General features: G+C 36.5%; 1 protein-coding gene across 2 annotated transcripts in view; it reads right to left on the bottom strand.

Moving 5' to 3' along the window:
* Positions 1 to 6,553: 6,553 nt before the first annotated feature.
* Positions 6,554 to 13,434, bottom strand: part of PPP1CB (protein phosphatase 1 catalytic subunit beta) — a 49,339-nt gene continuing 42,458 nt past the window's right edge. For both annotated transcript variants that reach the window (XM_007971068.3, XM_073022889.1), the window contains exon 9: positions 6,554 to 8,420. In XM_007971068.3, coding sequence (XP_007969259.1) covers positions 8,316 to 8,420 — 105 coding nt within the window. In that variant the 3' untranslated portion in view covers positions 6,554 to 8,315. The remainder of the gene's footprint in view (positions 8,421 to 13,434) is intronic.

The following is a 13,434-nucleotide window of genomic DNA, read 5'->3' as shown; positions in this document are numbered from 1 at the left end:
GAGGCGACTGTTTCCCATTCTCTTTTCTTTGCGTATCCTAAAACACAAGTTTTGTGAACTCTTCAACCTCAGTATTCCTCATAGGTTTAGCCATGCTAATCTATAATACTGTGAATCATTTTCATTGTTGCCTTCTGTTCTAGAAATACACCATAATATTCCAATGCTCCTCTCAATGGGCATTTGGGTCATTTTTTGGGGGGCATTTGGATCCTTTTGCTACTGTGAATGCTGTGAGCAATGCCTCTGCAAGGCCGTATTGTTTAAGTTCTGATTAACTGCTGGTCTGATTGGTGAATGTCTCTGACTTAAAATCAAATATTTTGACTACTTTGCTTGTTTATGCACCATGGTGCACTTTTTCTATAAATGCTTTAAAGTGAAGTTGATAGGTTGTAGGGCATGCACATGTTCAACTTTAAAAGGTTATAAATGCTAAATTCATTTTCCAAGCAGTGTTACCAATTTTAAGAGTTCCCATTAGTTTACATCTTGCCAACTTATTTTCAGGCTTTCTGTGACTAGATGATCTTTTAAAGTGTAACAGAGAAGACAACTCCAGATTTTCTCTTCAGCACCCTTTTCTAGTAAATGGTTCTACCCAACCTCCTAAACCACTTGAATGCAGGGATAGTTGCTATGTTCATGCAATATCCCTTCCCTCTCTTACTTGATGGAGTTGTAAGGGCCTTTGAGATAAATTGGGCCAAATTTCTTTTATGTAATTCTGCACTGAGACCATGTATTCAGCCTGGGTGACTGTTCTTCTAAGTTAAAGAGATTAAAAACTCTGAGAAGTACTAAAAATAGAACAATTGGCAGGGCACGGTGGCTCACGCCTGTAATCTCAGCACACTTTGGGAGGCCGAAGTGGGTGGATCACCTGACGTCAAGTGAAACCCCATCTCTACTAAAAATGCAAAAATTAGCCGGGCGCGCTGGCGCGCTTGTTATCCCAGCTACTCGGGAGACTGAGGTGGGAGAATTGCTTGGACCCAGGAGGCGGAGGCTGCAGTGAGCAGAGATGGCGCCACTGCACTCCAGCCTGGGTGACAGAGCGAGACCCGTTCTCAAAAAACAAACAAAACAAAAGCAACAATAACAAAAAAGAACAATCATTCTAACAAGATAACTGTATTCAATTTCTGTCTAGAATTGTTTTCTCCACTGTATCAGACTTTTTTGTTCCTTACAGAAAAGATGATTTTTCTCCATACTGCGTATGACATAACACTTGTGCTAGATGAGGCAACAGCCTCTCCAAGTTTGATTCCTAGTTTTAAGTGCTCATACTTACTGGGTGAATTCTCAAAGACAAAATATTACATAAATTATACAACTTTCCTAAAATATGTGAGGTGGCTCACTACAAAGGTGACATTAAGATCAATAAAACAGGAGACTACAGAAAAGGGGAGGCAAGAAAGTAATCATAAGGATCTTGCAATGTTTGTTCTCAGTAACAGGCAACTTCTCCACTATGCCTGTCAGGTGCTAGCTGCAAAATGCTCCTTCAAGTATCTGAATACCTCGGGCTTTTTTTTTTTGAGATAGTCTCGCTCTGTCACCCACGCTGGAGTGCAGTGGCGTGATCTTGGCTCACTGCAACCTCCACCTCCCAGATTCAAGCAATTCTCCTGCCTCAGCCTCCCGAGTAGCTGGGATTACAGGTGTATGCCACCACGCCTGGGTAATTTTTGTATTTTTAGTAGAGACAGAGTTTCACCATGTTGGCCAAGCTGATCTCGAACTCCTGATCTCTAGTGATCTGCCCGCCAAGGCCTTCCAAAGTGTCGGAATTACAGGCGTGAGCCACTGTGTCTGGCCGAGTTCTTGTATTTACCAATATTTTACAAAGTAGGGGCCAGAGTTTTGATAAACCATTTATTTTGGCCGAATAGACTCAAATCAATTTTCTCCTTGAGACTTCAGCATTCTTGTCGTAAGAGACGAGACATGAGGATAAAGAAAAACTGGAATTTTATTATTTGTGGTTAATTTCTTCAGGTCAAGGTGTCAAAACAGTAATACGAGTAGAGATTTTTGACACCCACTTGCCATTCATTAAGCAAATATCTGCAGGCCTTCTATGTGGCAGGTGCCACTCTACGATGAGGAGATACGAATCACTGAACAAAAGAGGAAAAAAATACCTGCCTGGGTGCAATGGCTCATGCCTGTAATCCCAACAGTTTGGGAGGCTGAGGTGGGAGGATCACTTGAGCTCAGGAGTTGGAGACTAGCCTAGGCAACATGGTAAAACACCCCACTCTACAAAAATTAGCAGGTGTGGTGGCACATGCCTGTAGTCCCAGCTATTAGGCAGGCTAAGGTGGAAGGATGGCTTGAGCCCAGGAGGTTGCAGTGAGCTGAGATTGTGCCACTGTGCTCCAGCCTGGGCACCACAGCAAGACCGTCTCAAACAAACAAACAAAAAACAACAACAACAAACTCTGCCCATAGGAGCTACATTCAAGTCACATACAAGACTGATCTAGGCCTTACAGTTTTAAAGACAAATATAACAAAGTTTTGCTTTTTTTTTTTTTGAGATGGAGCTTCCCTCTTGTTGCCCAGGCTGGAGTGCAATGGTGCCATCTTGGATCACTGCAATCTCCAGGTTCAAGTGATTCTCCTGCCTCAGCCTCCCAAGTAGCTGGGACTACAGGTGTGCGCCACCATATCCAGTTAATTTTTGTATTTTTTTTTAGTAGAGACGGGGTTTCACCATGTTGGCCAGGATGGTCTTGATCTCTTAACCTTGTGATCAGCCCACCTTGGCCTCCCAAAGCACTGGGATTACAGGTGTGAGCCACCGCACCCAGCCGACAAATACAACAAAGTTTTAAAGGAGCATTCAACATCCTAATGGATCTGTATAACAAATAATTGGTATGTTAAAATTAAAATGGGCTGGGCATGGTGGCTCATGCCTGTAATTCTCCCAGCACTTTGGAAGGCCAAGGGGGCAGGATCACTTGAGCCTGGAAGGCTGAGACTTCAGTGAGCTTTGATTGGGCTACTGCACTCCAACCTGGGTGACAGAGTGAGACCCTGTCTCAAAAAAGGATTACAATTTGTGTTGTCAGTGAGCATACCCAGAGTTTGGGGAATTCGCTAAAAGCAGATCAGGGTCTTCCACACAAAACAGGCTTTACAGTACAGCAATAAAGACTTTTTAACCTAGTTCTTTAATATGACCAATAGAATTAATTTCAGGGGAATTATCAAGCTCCAGTTAAGAGATGTGCTACAAAATCTGAGGCAATTACACTGGGAGGCAGACTTGTGTTTCTAAAATTTCTTATTGAAGTCAGGTAACAGTAATATATGCTGGGCCCAGTTATATGTTGGATCCTGAGCCTCACACAAGACTTTCTGATAATCTCAGTTCCTTATTAAATGTGACAAGCTACATTTCCTAATGTGTAGCTAATTTTTAAGTTGGTAAATTGAGTAGTTATGAGTTTCTACAAGACATAAGTTTTCTCCAGCAACTCCACCCTGCACATCCTCCTTCTCAGGGATTTTTATTAAACTAAGAGCTAGAGAGACAAAGTTTATATTTATTCAAGAATGGAACAAGTGTCAGTCTGTCAATAATCTGCTGGTAAGCAGCAGCACTGTCAGAAACTATGCCAATGGTCAGTTTGAGTTATATATATATATATATATATATATTTGAGGTAGCATTTCAACACTCTGGTTTTGTTCCCTTGGCTTTTTCTTTTTTTTCCAAAAAATATACTAGAGATATAAGACTTACTTCAGATTAAACTTGTTACATTAATAAAACACTCCTGGCCAGGTGAGGTGGCTCATGGCTGTAATCCCAGCACTTTGGGAGGCCAAGGCAGGTAGATCATGAGGTCAGGAGTTGGAGACCAGCCTGACCAACATGGTGAAACCCCATCTCTACTAGCTGGACGTGGTAGTGGATGCCTGTAATCCCAGCTACTCGGGAGGCTGAGGCAGGAGAATCACTTGAACCCAGGAGGTGGAGGTTGCAGTGAGCCAAGATCGTGCCACTGCACTCCAGCCTGGGTGACAAGAGCAAGACTCTGTCTCAAAAAAAAAAAAAAAGAAAGAAAGAAAGAAAAAGAAAAACACTCCTCTGGACTGCTTTTTTCTGTTGCACTGTATTACTTGCCTTTGTGTATTTGTCGAGAATCAGTGTTTACATGATAGACCATAAATTAGTGTGCCTTTTAATAAATTTGTACAATAATCTATGAAAGTTCTAGATATTTAGCTGTGATGTCACTGCTTTTGGAGGAAAAATTTGTCCTGAATCATTCTGATTAGGCAGCTGTAAAAATTAATACATACTTTAACTTGCTGATCCTATGCCAAGCTTGATTGAAAAGCCTCCAGGAACAGACCTTGGGTTCCCACCTTTTTGCATGTAATATCTGAAAGGAATGCTGAACCTATTAGCCTCAGGCAGTTAGTTTGTTCTTTTACACACACACACACACACACACACACACACACACACACCCCTTCCCCACCCACACCCCCTGTTCACTTGCTATCTTCCACCCTGTATGCCCCACACAATGTGGTGTTATAAGTAAGATTTCACAACCACATAAGCTAGCAAAGATCCCTAAGAGGAAAGAAGCAAAGATTTATGGTCATTTTTGTAAAAATAAGGTTTAATAAAACATCAGCAATCTGCATGAGAAGGTAAATTACAATGAGAAACTTAAAAAGCTTATGGTCTAAGTCAACCAATGTAGAAGGTACTGGTTGAAGAAAACAAGCTCTGACTTTTAAAATTTCCTAACCAGGGGATTTATTTAGAAATTCTGGCATTCAAATGTACATGTAAAATCCAATTTAACAGATCAAAATTGTTACACTAAGTTTCACTTAGTATCTAAGTATTCAATCACAATTGTATCTAAGTTTCACTTTTGTTGAAGAAACATTATAAAGGTAATTAAAACTCTAGGCCTATACTTATATGGAACTAATTTATTTCCTATTTAACTACTGTTCATTGCGTAAAGTATGTTGTCCCAATTTTCAGCTGTTTTAAGAAATTATAAAACATTGAGATCTACTAGGAAGAGGGACAGCCTATTTCTAAGTGATGCCACTAGTACAATCAGGCTTGGATTAAGTCTCTTCTCAGGGGCATCTTTGATTTAGCCATTGACTCACAAGGAAAACAGGAGATGGATTTGGTTAGGGAGCAACAGCAAATTCAGCCTGATCATATTCCTACTCTAAACACATTTTCAGCACAAAGATGTAAAAAAATTTTTTTTTTTGGTTCAAAAGTTATGGTTGCCATGGAGACAAAAAGAATATACCTGAATTTATAAACTGAGACATATTTCAGTTCCTTGGCTTAAAATAATACATCTTTATATTCTTAGGAGACATATCTCAAGATGTTCCTTGCTTTGCCTTGAATACAAATTTTTTTGAAAAGCGTATGTTTCTCCTGAACACACTCATATTTCAAATTTACCACCTATTTTAAGCTTTAAAATTCTTCTTGCCAGCATTTTTCAGCAAAAAATAATAATAATAATTTCATGAATGTTTAGGTACTTTTTACAATGAAGGGACATGGCAGCCACTACTGGGTAGTTGGCTAGGCTCTAAATACCTGATGACTCAATGCTTTGCACAAACCAGTCTTGCTGATTATTAAAATTTGTCCCTGGACAAAATTAAAGCAGCGCATGTTAAGGCTTCAAATGCAAAGGATTCACTGTAGTTGATTCTTTCAAGAATAGAAATCGACCATAACTTTGCTTTATAATTCATGTGATATACCACATTATAACAGATATCTACCATGTTTCAATGATTTCTGAATGTCATAACATTTGAATTAAATTGTATACAAAAAAATCACTAACCTGAAAAAAATCAGAGGAAAGAACAATATAAATTAGTGACACTGGAATTACAGAATAATTTTCTCCTAAGAAACAAAGTTTTATTTATTTCAAGTAGTGTTGCCAAGCAAATATTTGTAAAGAACACATTTTTATGACTGGAGGCTGTTTAAGTGGTTTTAAGAGTGCTTGAATAATTTTTAAACATGATAAATTTCCATCCTTTAAATTTAATGACCAATATTAATTAGCTCAGTGATTATTTTTTCACATTTAGTCTTTAAAAAAAAAAAAAAAGATTCCTATTAACCAACATACTTAGTCTTGACCCGGATGAATTTACAAAAGCCAGACAATGGGATACAGATTAATGTGGTTTAACTAATACTGAGATTAATCAACATTGCCCTTTTTCCCTGCCAAAGGCTTATTTTCTAGACCTGCTTCACTATGACTACTAAAAGAGTACAACTAAAATTTTATTAGAAATCGCTCAGCTTACACACTCCAATCAAGAAGTTATTTAAATCACCTCAGATAAAAGCTTTGTGACCTAACCTAATACATCATATGTAGATCATGAACACTTTCAGAAAAGAATCATTTCAATATGTCAAGGACATAGTACCTATGTGAATAAAATGTGTGCTTCAATGTCTCACTGTAAGGAAAAAAATAATCAGTCAGGCTTCATATCAATTAGACAACTTTTACTAAATGAGAAAACTACATTTAAAATGTGCTTTAAAACAAAACGGAATTAGAAAAAAAGACATATGCATTTTAAAGAACTTTTGCACTGTGCTGAAAATGAAATATCTCTTGCAGTAATACAATGTGCCAATTCATAAAATATAAGTTAACAGGTTTCTCAATTTAACATTTTCAAAGACGATATTAAGGTCAAAAATGTCACATCTATGGTAGCACATATAGAAGGGCATTATAGATATGATGTCCATCCCTATGAAGCTTACAAATTTGACAATGCTCAATAAAAGCTTTTAGAATCACATCCAATAGTGTCACAGCCAAAGAATCACAAATCTGTGTCCTGTAAGTTCTCTCCTTCTAAAATCTTCATGTTAACTTTTCTACGCGTTGCCATTTGTTAATACTAACCCTTAAAAAAAAAGAATAGGAAAAGAAAGGCTGCAATAAACTCTTGATCAGGTACAGAAATTATTGCTACTATAGTTCACTACAAAGCATGTCTATACAATATCATATGACCTTTGATTATGAAAAAATCAGAATAAAAATCTTTAGTGACATAAGCCTTACAATCGTATACAACATTCACATGGCAATATTAGACAGTTAAGCACCCAATACCCATAGTTGACAAAATGTCCCACTGACCAGCATTCATTTAAATACATCCTTCGTATAGAGGGAGAAAAAAGAGATAGTGTCAGCTTTCCAAGGCTTGTCAAAAAAGGATTCTCATGTACTGTTGATCTAAAAACAAACAACAACAACAACAACAAAAACTCAAAAAAAAAAAAAAAAGAAAAAAGAAAAAAAGAAAAAAAAAAAAAAAGAAAGAAAACCAATGCAGGTGAAGGTGTTACCAGGAAGTTAAGCATGCCAAAAGGTGTTCCGTGCGAATGAAAACCTAAAGCCAAGGTACCACATAATCACATTACCAACTAGTTGGGTAATACTATATGAGCCTTATCTTAAAGTTAAATGAAATGCTACTGCACAATAGAGCATCAATAAGTTAAAAATTAGAGTGCACAAATCCCAATCAGTGGCAATTCCTGTATAAAGCAAAATATTCACTATCAGCTGTAAAGTTTGCCCAGTCAAACTGTATGATTAAAATCACTGGATTGGACAATGTGCGTTTTTTAAAACAATCAATCTCTAAAATTCCTTTTTAATGTAATGAGGCGTAAGTTTTCTTAGTAAGATTAAACAGATATCTAAGTAGATAAGCAAGGGAAAATAATAGTTGGTGAATGTCTGTAAAGCTCTTCCCATATTTCACTTTTAAAAATGTTTAGGGAAAAAAATTAGAAGTATTTGCCATTATTCTAGTGAAAACAAACAAACAAAAACAAAACAAGCTCAAAATAATTAAACAACCAAGCAACACTAAAACCACATTACACAGATGGATCATCATGCTTTCATCTGGTTTAACTATCACATCTAGTTTAACTGGGATGCTCTTCAACTTTAAAAATTGTGATACATGAAGATGTAACTTTAATGGATAATTTTGAATTTGGATTTAACTTTGTTGACTATAACAGAGTATACTTATTACAATACAGTGTAGCACATCTTTCTATTAGAAAAAAATTTAAGATCCTTTACCCGTCTCCTTAAGTTAAAGGTGTGACATCATAAAGGGTGTCAAATGGCTGGATGGTTTTACAGTGCACACTTATATATTATGAAGATGTCCTTAACAAATCTGACGGTTTCTTTACAGAATTCCTTTCTTCACCTTTTCTTCGGTGGATTAGCTGTTCGAGGTGGAGTGACAGGACGTCCAGAATTCAGTCCACCATACTGGTATTTAGCTTTCTTTTCAGATGGTTTCAATATCTTAAAGTAAATTAATAACAAATAATGTTATTCTTTAATATGCAATAAGTTAAGAAAATTGTTACAATTGTGAGTTTTTTCAATAAATGGCATAAACTGCAAAAGTGCAATAAAAATGTAGAATAGCAAAGCTCCATAAACATTTCTTACATTTAAAGTGTGCAAATGTCTGAACTTTGTCATTCCACTCATATTTTAATAACAAAAGTACACGAACTCTATCAACTATCCAATCCTTAGATTTAGTAAAAAACTTTTTAAAATTAGTGTATCTGTGCTGTGAGGAAAAGAACTCTGGTTTAAGAGTCAGAAGATCTATGTTGTCATCATAATTCTGATATAGTAACTTAGGAGGGTAACTAACTTACAAGTCACAAACTCTTCAGATCTTATTATTTACATATAAATACATCTTTCTGCTTAAAAAACAGCTTTATTGATACAAATCTAATTTTAGAACATTTCTGTCACCCCTAAAAGAAAGCCTGTTCCCATCAGCAGTCACTCCCCATTCCCGCTCTCCACTCTCCAACTAACTTTTAGAGTTAGTTGCTCTAACTCTAAGCAATTACTAATTTATTATCTGTCTCTACAGAATTGCCTATTCTGAAGATTTCATATAACTGGCATCATATAATATGTGGTCTTTTGTGACTGGCTTCTTTCACTTAGGTTTTCAAAACCAGTTTTGAAGTATCAGTCCTTCATTCCTTTTTATTGCTGAGTTGTACATTGTACAGTCCATTGTATGGATGTACCACATTTTATTTATCCATTCAGTAGCTGATGGACATCTGAATTGTGTGAATTTTTCAGCTATAAGGAATAATGCTGTTGTGTACATTTATGTAACAGTTTTTGTGTGAACATGTTTTCATAATCTTGGGTATACACCTAGTTAAAACTGCTGCATCATATGAGAACTCTATCCCCACCATTAATGTATGAAGATTCTAATGCCTCCAAATCCTTGCCAAAACTTGTTACTGTCTGGCTTTTTTATTATACTAATTCTGGTGGATGTAAATAGAGCTTTAACTTACATTATACATAAAAAAGTCATGATTTTCCAAAAATAAAACAGTATAGAAAGACAAAGTATTTTTTAAAAAACTATTTAGAACATAATAGTGCCTCAGTGAAAAGAAGATATTAATCCAACACCACTATGACAACTGCTGGAAGGATAAGGTATGGTTACTATATTTAATTTGTAAATGAGCAACCATTTACCATTCAATTGTACTAATTGATGGAAACAGTATAATATGATAAAGAGAAAGAGGAATGGGAAAGCCCCAATGCATTTTACGAGAAATATAGTGTGTGTACATCATAGACATAGAATAGCCTTTGCAAGAGCAAAGTACTGAAGCTGTTTTACTCAGTGAACAAGAATGATCTGTAGTAGCACACTAAAGCTAAAACTGGCTTCTTTTTAAAATGTAAATGTTGAAACCAAAAGTTGGTTCTTCAAAAGAATAAACAAGATAGACTGCTAACTAGATTAAGAAAAGATCCAAATAAGCACAATCTGAAATGACAAAGGTGACATTACAACCAACCCCACAGACATGTAAAATATCTTGAGATTATAAACATCTGTGCACACAAACTATAAAACCTAGAAGAAGTGAATAAATTCACAGAAACACATACCCTCCAAAGAAATGAATAAATTCATAGAAACACACGACCTCCCAAGACATGAATAAATTCAAGAAACACAACCTCCCAAAAAAATGAATAAATTCATAGAAACACACACAAACTCCAAGATTGAACCAGGAGGAAATTAAAATCCTGAACAGAACAATAACAAGTTCCAAAATTGAATCAGTAATAAAAAAATCTATAAACCAAAAAAGCCCTGGCCCAGAAAGATTCACAGCTGAATTACATCAGATGTACAAAGAGCTAGTACCAAACCTACTGAAGCTATTCCAAACAATCCAGGAAAAGGACCTCCTCCCTAACTCAGTCTACAAAGCCAGCATCATTGTAATACCAAAACCCAGCAGAGGCACAGTGAAAAAAGAAAACCTCAGGCCAATATCCCTTATGAACACAGATGCAAAATCATCAACAAAATACTGAAACCGAATCCAGCAACACATCAAAAAGTTAACTCACCACAATCAAGAAGGGTTTATTCCTGGGGTGCAAGATTTCAACATATGGAAATCAATGTGATTCACCTCATAAACAAAATTAAAAACAAACACCATATGATCATCTCAATAGATGCAGAAAGGCTTTCAATACAATTCAACATCCTTTCATGTTAAAAACCCTCAACAAATTAGACATCGAAAAATTAGAAACATACCTCAAAATAGTAAGAGCCATCTGACAAACCCACAGCCAATATCGTACTAAAAAGGGAAACGCTGGAAGCATTCCCTTTGAGAACTGGAACAAAAGACAAGAATGACCATTCTCACCACTCTCATCCAACAGAGTACTGAAAGTCCCTGCCAGAGTAATCAGGCAAGATAAAGAAATAAAAGGCACCCAAATAAGAAGAGAGGAAGATAAACTATCTTTACTGACAATAATGATTCTATATATAGAAAACCCCAGACTCTGCCAAAACGTGCCTAGAACTGATTAACAACTTTGATAAAGTTTCAGGATACAAAATCAATGTATAAAAACCAGTAGCATTTCTATACACCAAAAACATCCAAGCTGAGAGCCAAATCAAGAACTGCATTTACAATAGCCACAAAAAGAATACCAAGGAATACAGCTAACCGAGGAGGTGAAAGACCTCTACAACTATAAACCACTGCTCAAAGAAATCAGATATGATGCAAACAAATGGAAAAACACTCCATGCTCATGGACAGAAGAATCAATATTGTTAAAATGTCCATACTGCCGAAAGTAGTTTACAGATTCAATGCTCTTCCTATCAAACTACCAACGTCATTTTTCACAGCATTAGAAAAAAACTTTTCTAAAATTCGTATGAAATTGAAAAAGAGCCTGAATAGTCAAAGAATCCTAAGCAAAAAGAACAAAGCCAGAGGCATCACACTACCCAACTTCAAGGTATACTATAAGGCTACAGTAACCAAAACAGCATACTGGTACCAAAACAGACATACAAACCAATGGAATAGGATGGAGGCAGTCAGAAATAAAGCTGTACTCCTGCAAACATCTGATCTTGAACAAAGTCAACAATAACAAGCAATGGGGAAGAGACTATTTGATAAAAGGTGCTAGGATAACTGGCTAGCCATATGCAGAAGACTGAAACTGGACCCCTTTCACCATATACAAAAATTAACTCAAGATGGATTAAAGATTTAAATATAAGACCTCAAACTATAAAAATCCCAGAAGAAAACCTAGGAAATACCATTCTGGACACTGGCCTTGGGAAATAATTTATGACCAAGTCCCCCAAAGCAACTGCAACCAAAACAATGATTGACAAGTGGGACTAAAATAAACTAAAAAGCTTCTGCACAGCAAAATAAATTATCAACAGAATAAACAGACAACCTATAGAATGAGAGAAAATACAAACTATGCATCCAACACAAGTCTAATATCCAGACTCTATAAGGAACTTAATTCAACAAGCAAAACACAACCCCATTAAAAATGGGCAAAGGACAAGAACAGACACTTCTCAAAAAACAAACATGCAGCCAACCAACGTATGAAAAAATGCTCATCACTAATCATTAGATAAATGTAAATCAAACCACATGATATTGTCTCACACCAGTCAGAATGGCCATTAATAAAAAGTTAAAAGATAATAGATGTCAGCAAGCTTGCGGAGAAAAAGGAATATTCAAACATTGCTGGTGGGAGTGTAATTAGTTCAGCCACTGTGGAAAGCAGTGTGTAGATTTCTCAAGGAACTTGAAACAACCACCATTCGACCCAACAATCCCACTACTTTGGGTAGGTACAAAAAAAGACAAGCACTTGTATGTTAGTCACAGCACTATTCACAATAGCACAGCACTATTCACAATAGCAAAGACATGTAATCAACCTAGATGTCCATCAACAGTGAACTGGATAAAGAAAATGTGGTACATATACACTATGGAATACTATGTGACCATAAAAAGGAAGGAAATCAGGTCCTTTGCAGCAACATGGATGCAGCTGGAGGCCTTTATCCTAAGCCAATTAATGCAGGAAGAGAAAAATCAAATACCACATTTTCTCACTCATAAGCAGGAGCTAAACACTGGGTAAACATGGACATAAAGACGGCAACAACAGACACTGGGTACTACTAGAGTGGAAAGGGTGAGGAGGGGTGTGAAATGAAAAACTCTATGCTCACTACCCGGGAGATAAGATCATTCATATACCAAACCTCAGCAATATGTAATTTACACATGGAACAAACCTGCACATGTACCCCCTGAACCTAGTAGCATATATAAATTACAACAAAAGTGAGCAAAGAACCCCTGTACATGGTATACAATGTGCTTCCTCAAAAACAAACAAAAAACTCTAGATTGTTCTTAATTTAGAATGTTTTTAAGCACAATGTCTTTAAGCACAATCTGTCCAATACTGAAAAAGAAAAATATTAAGTGATAGATTATGATTATGGCCAAAAGCTAATTCAAACTCCAGTAAATTAGTAAAAATGCTGGAAAAAGCTGATGTGACTGTGGCTGACTCTGGATTTGACTGATACCATGTCATGTATCAAAAAAAAAAAAAAAAAGAATCTGAGTATTATATAAAAAAAAAAAAGTTCCTATGACATAAATGGGGAGTTTAATATTATTTTGAAAGTTTTTTTTCCTTAGGAAACTATTTTTTTTTTTTTTTTGAGGCCACGTCTTGCTCTGTTGCCCAGGCTGGAGTGCAGTGGCGTGATCTCGGCTCACTGCAACCTCCGCCTCGTGGGTTCACACCATTCTTCTCCCTCAGCCTCCCAAGTAGCTGGGACTACAGGTGCGTGCCACCACACGCGGCTAGTTTTTTTGTATTTTTAGTAGAGATGGGGTTTCACCGTGTT

Source organism: Chlorocebus sabaeus, chromosome 14 (genome assembly GCF_047675955.1).
Source record: "Chlorocebus sabaeus isolate Y175 chromosome 14, mChlSab1.0.hap1, whole genome shotgun sequence".
Taxonomy (NCBI): Eukaryota; Metazoa; Chordata; class Mammalia; order Primates; family Cercopithecidae; genus Chlorocebus; species Chlorocebus sabaeus.
This window is presented reverse-complemented; position numbering and strand designations above follow the sequence as displayed.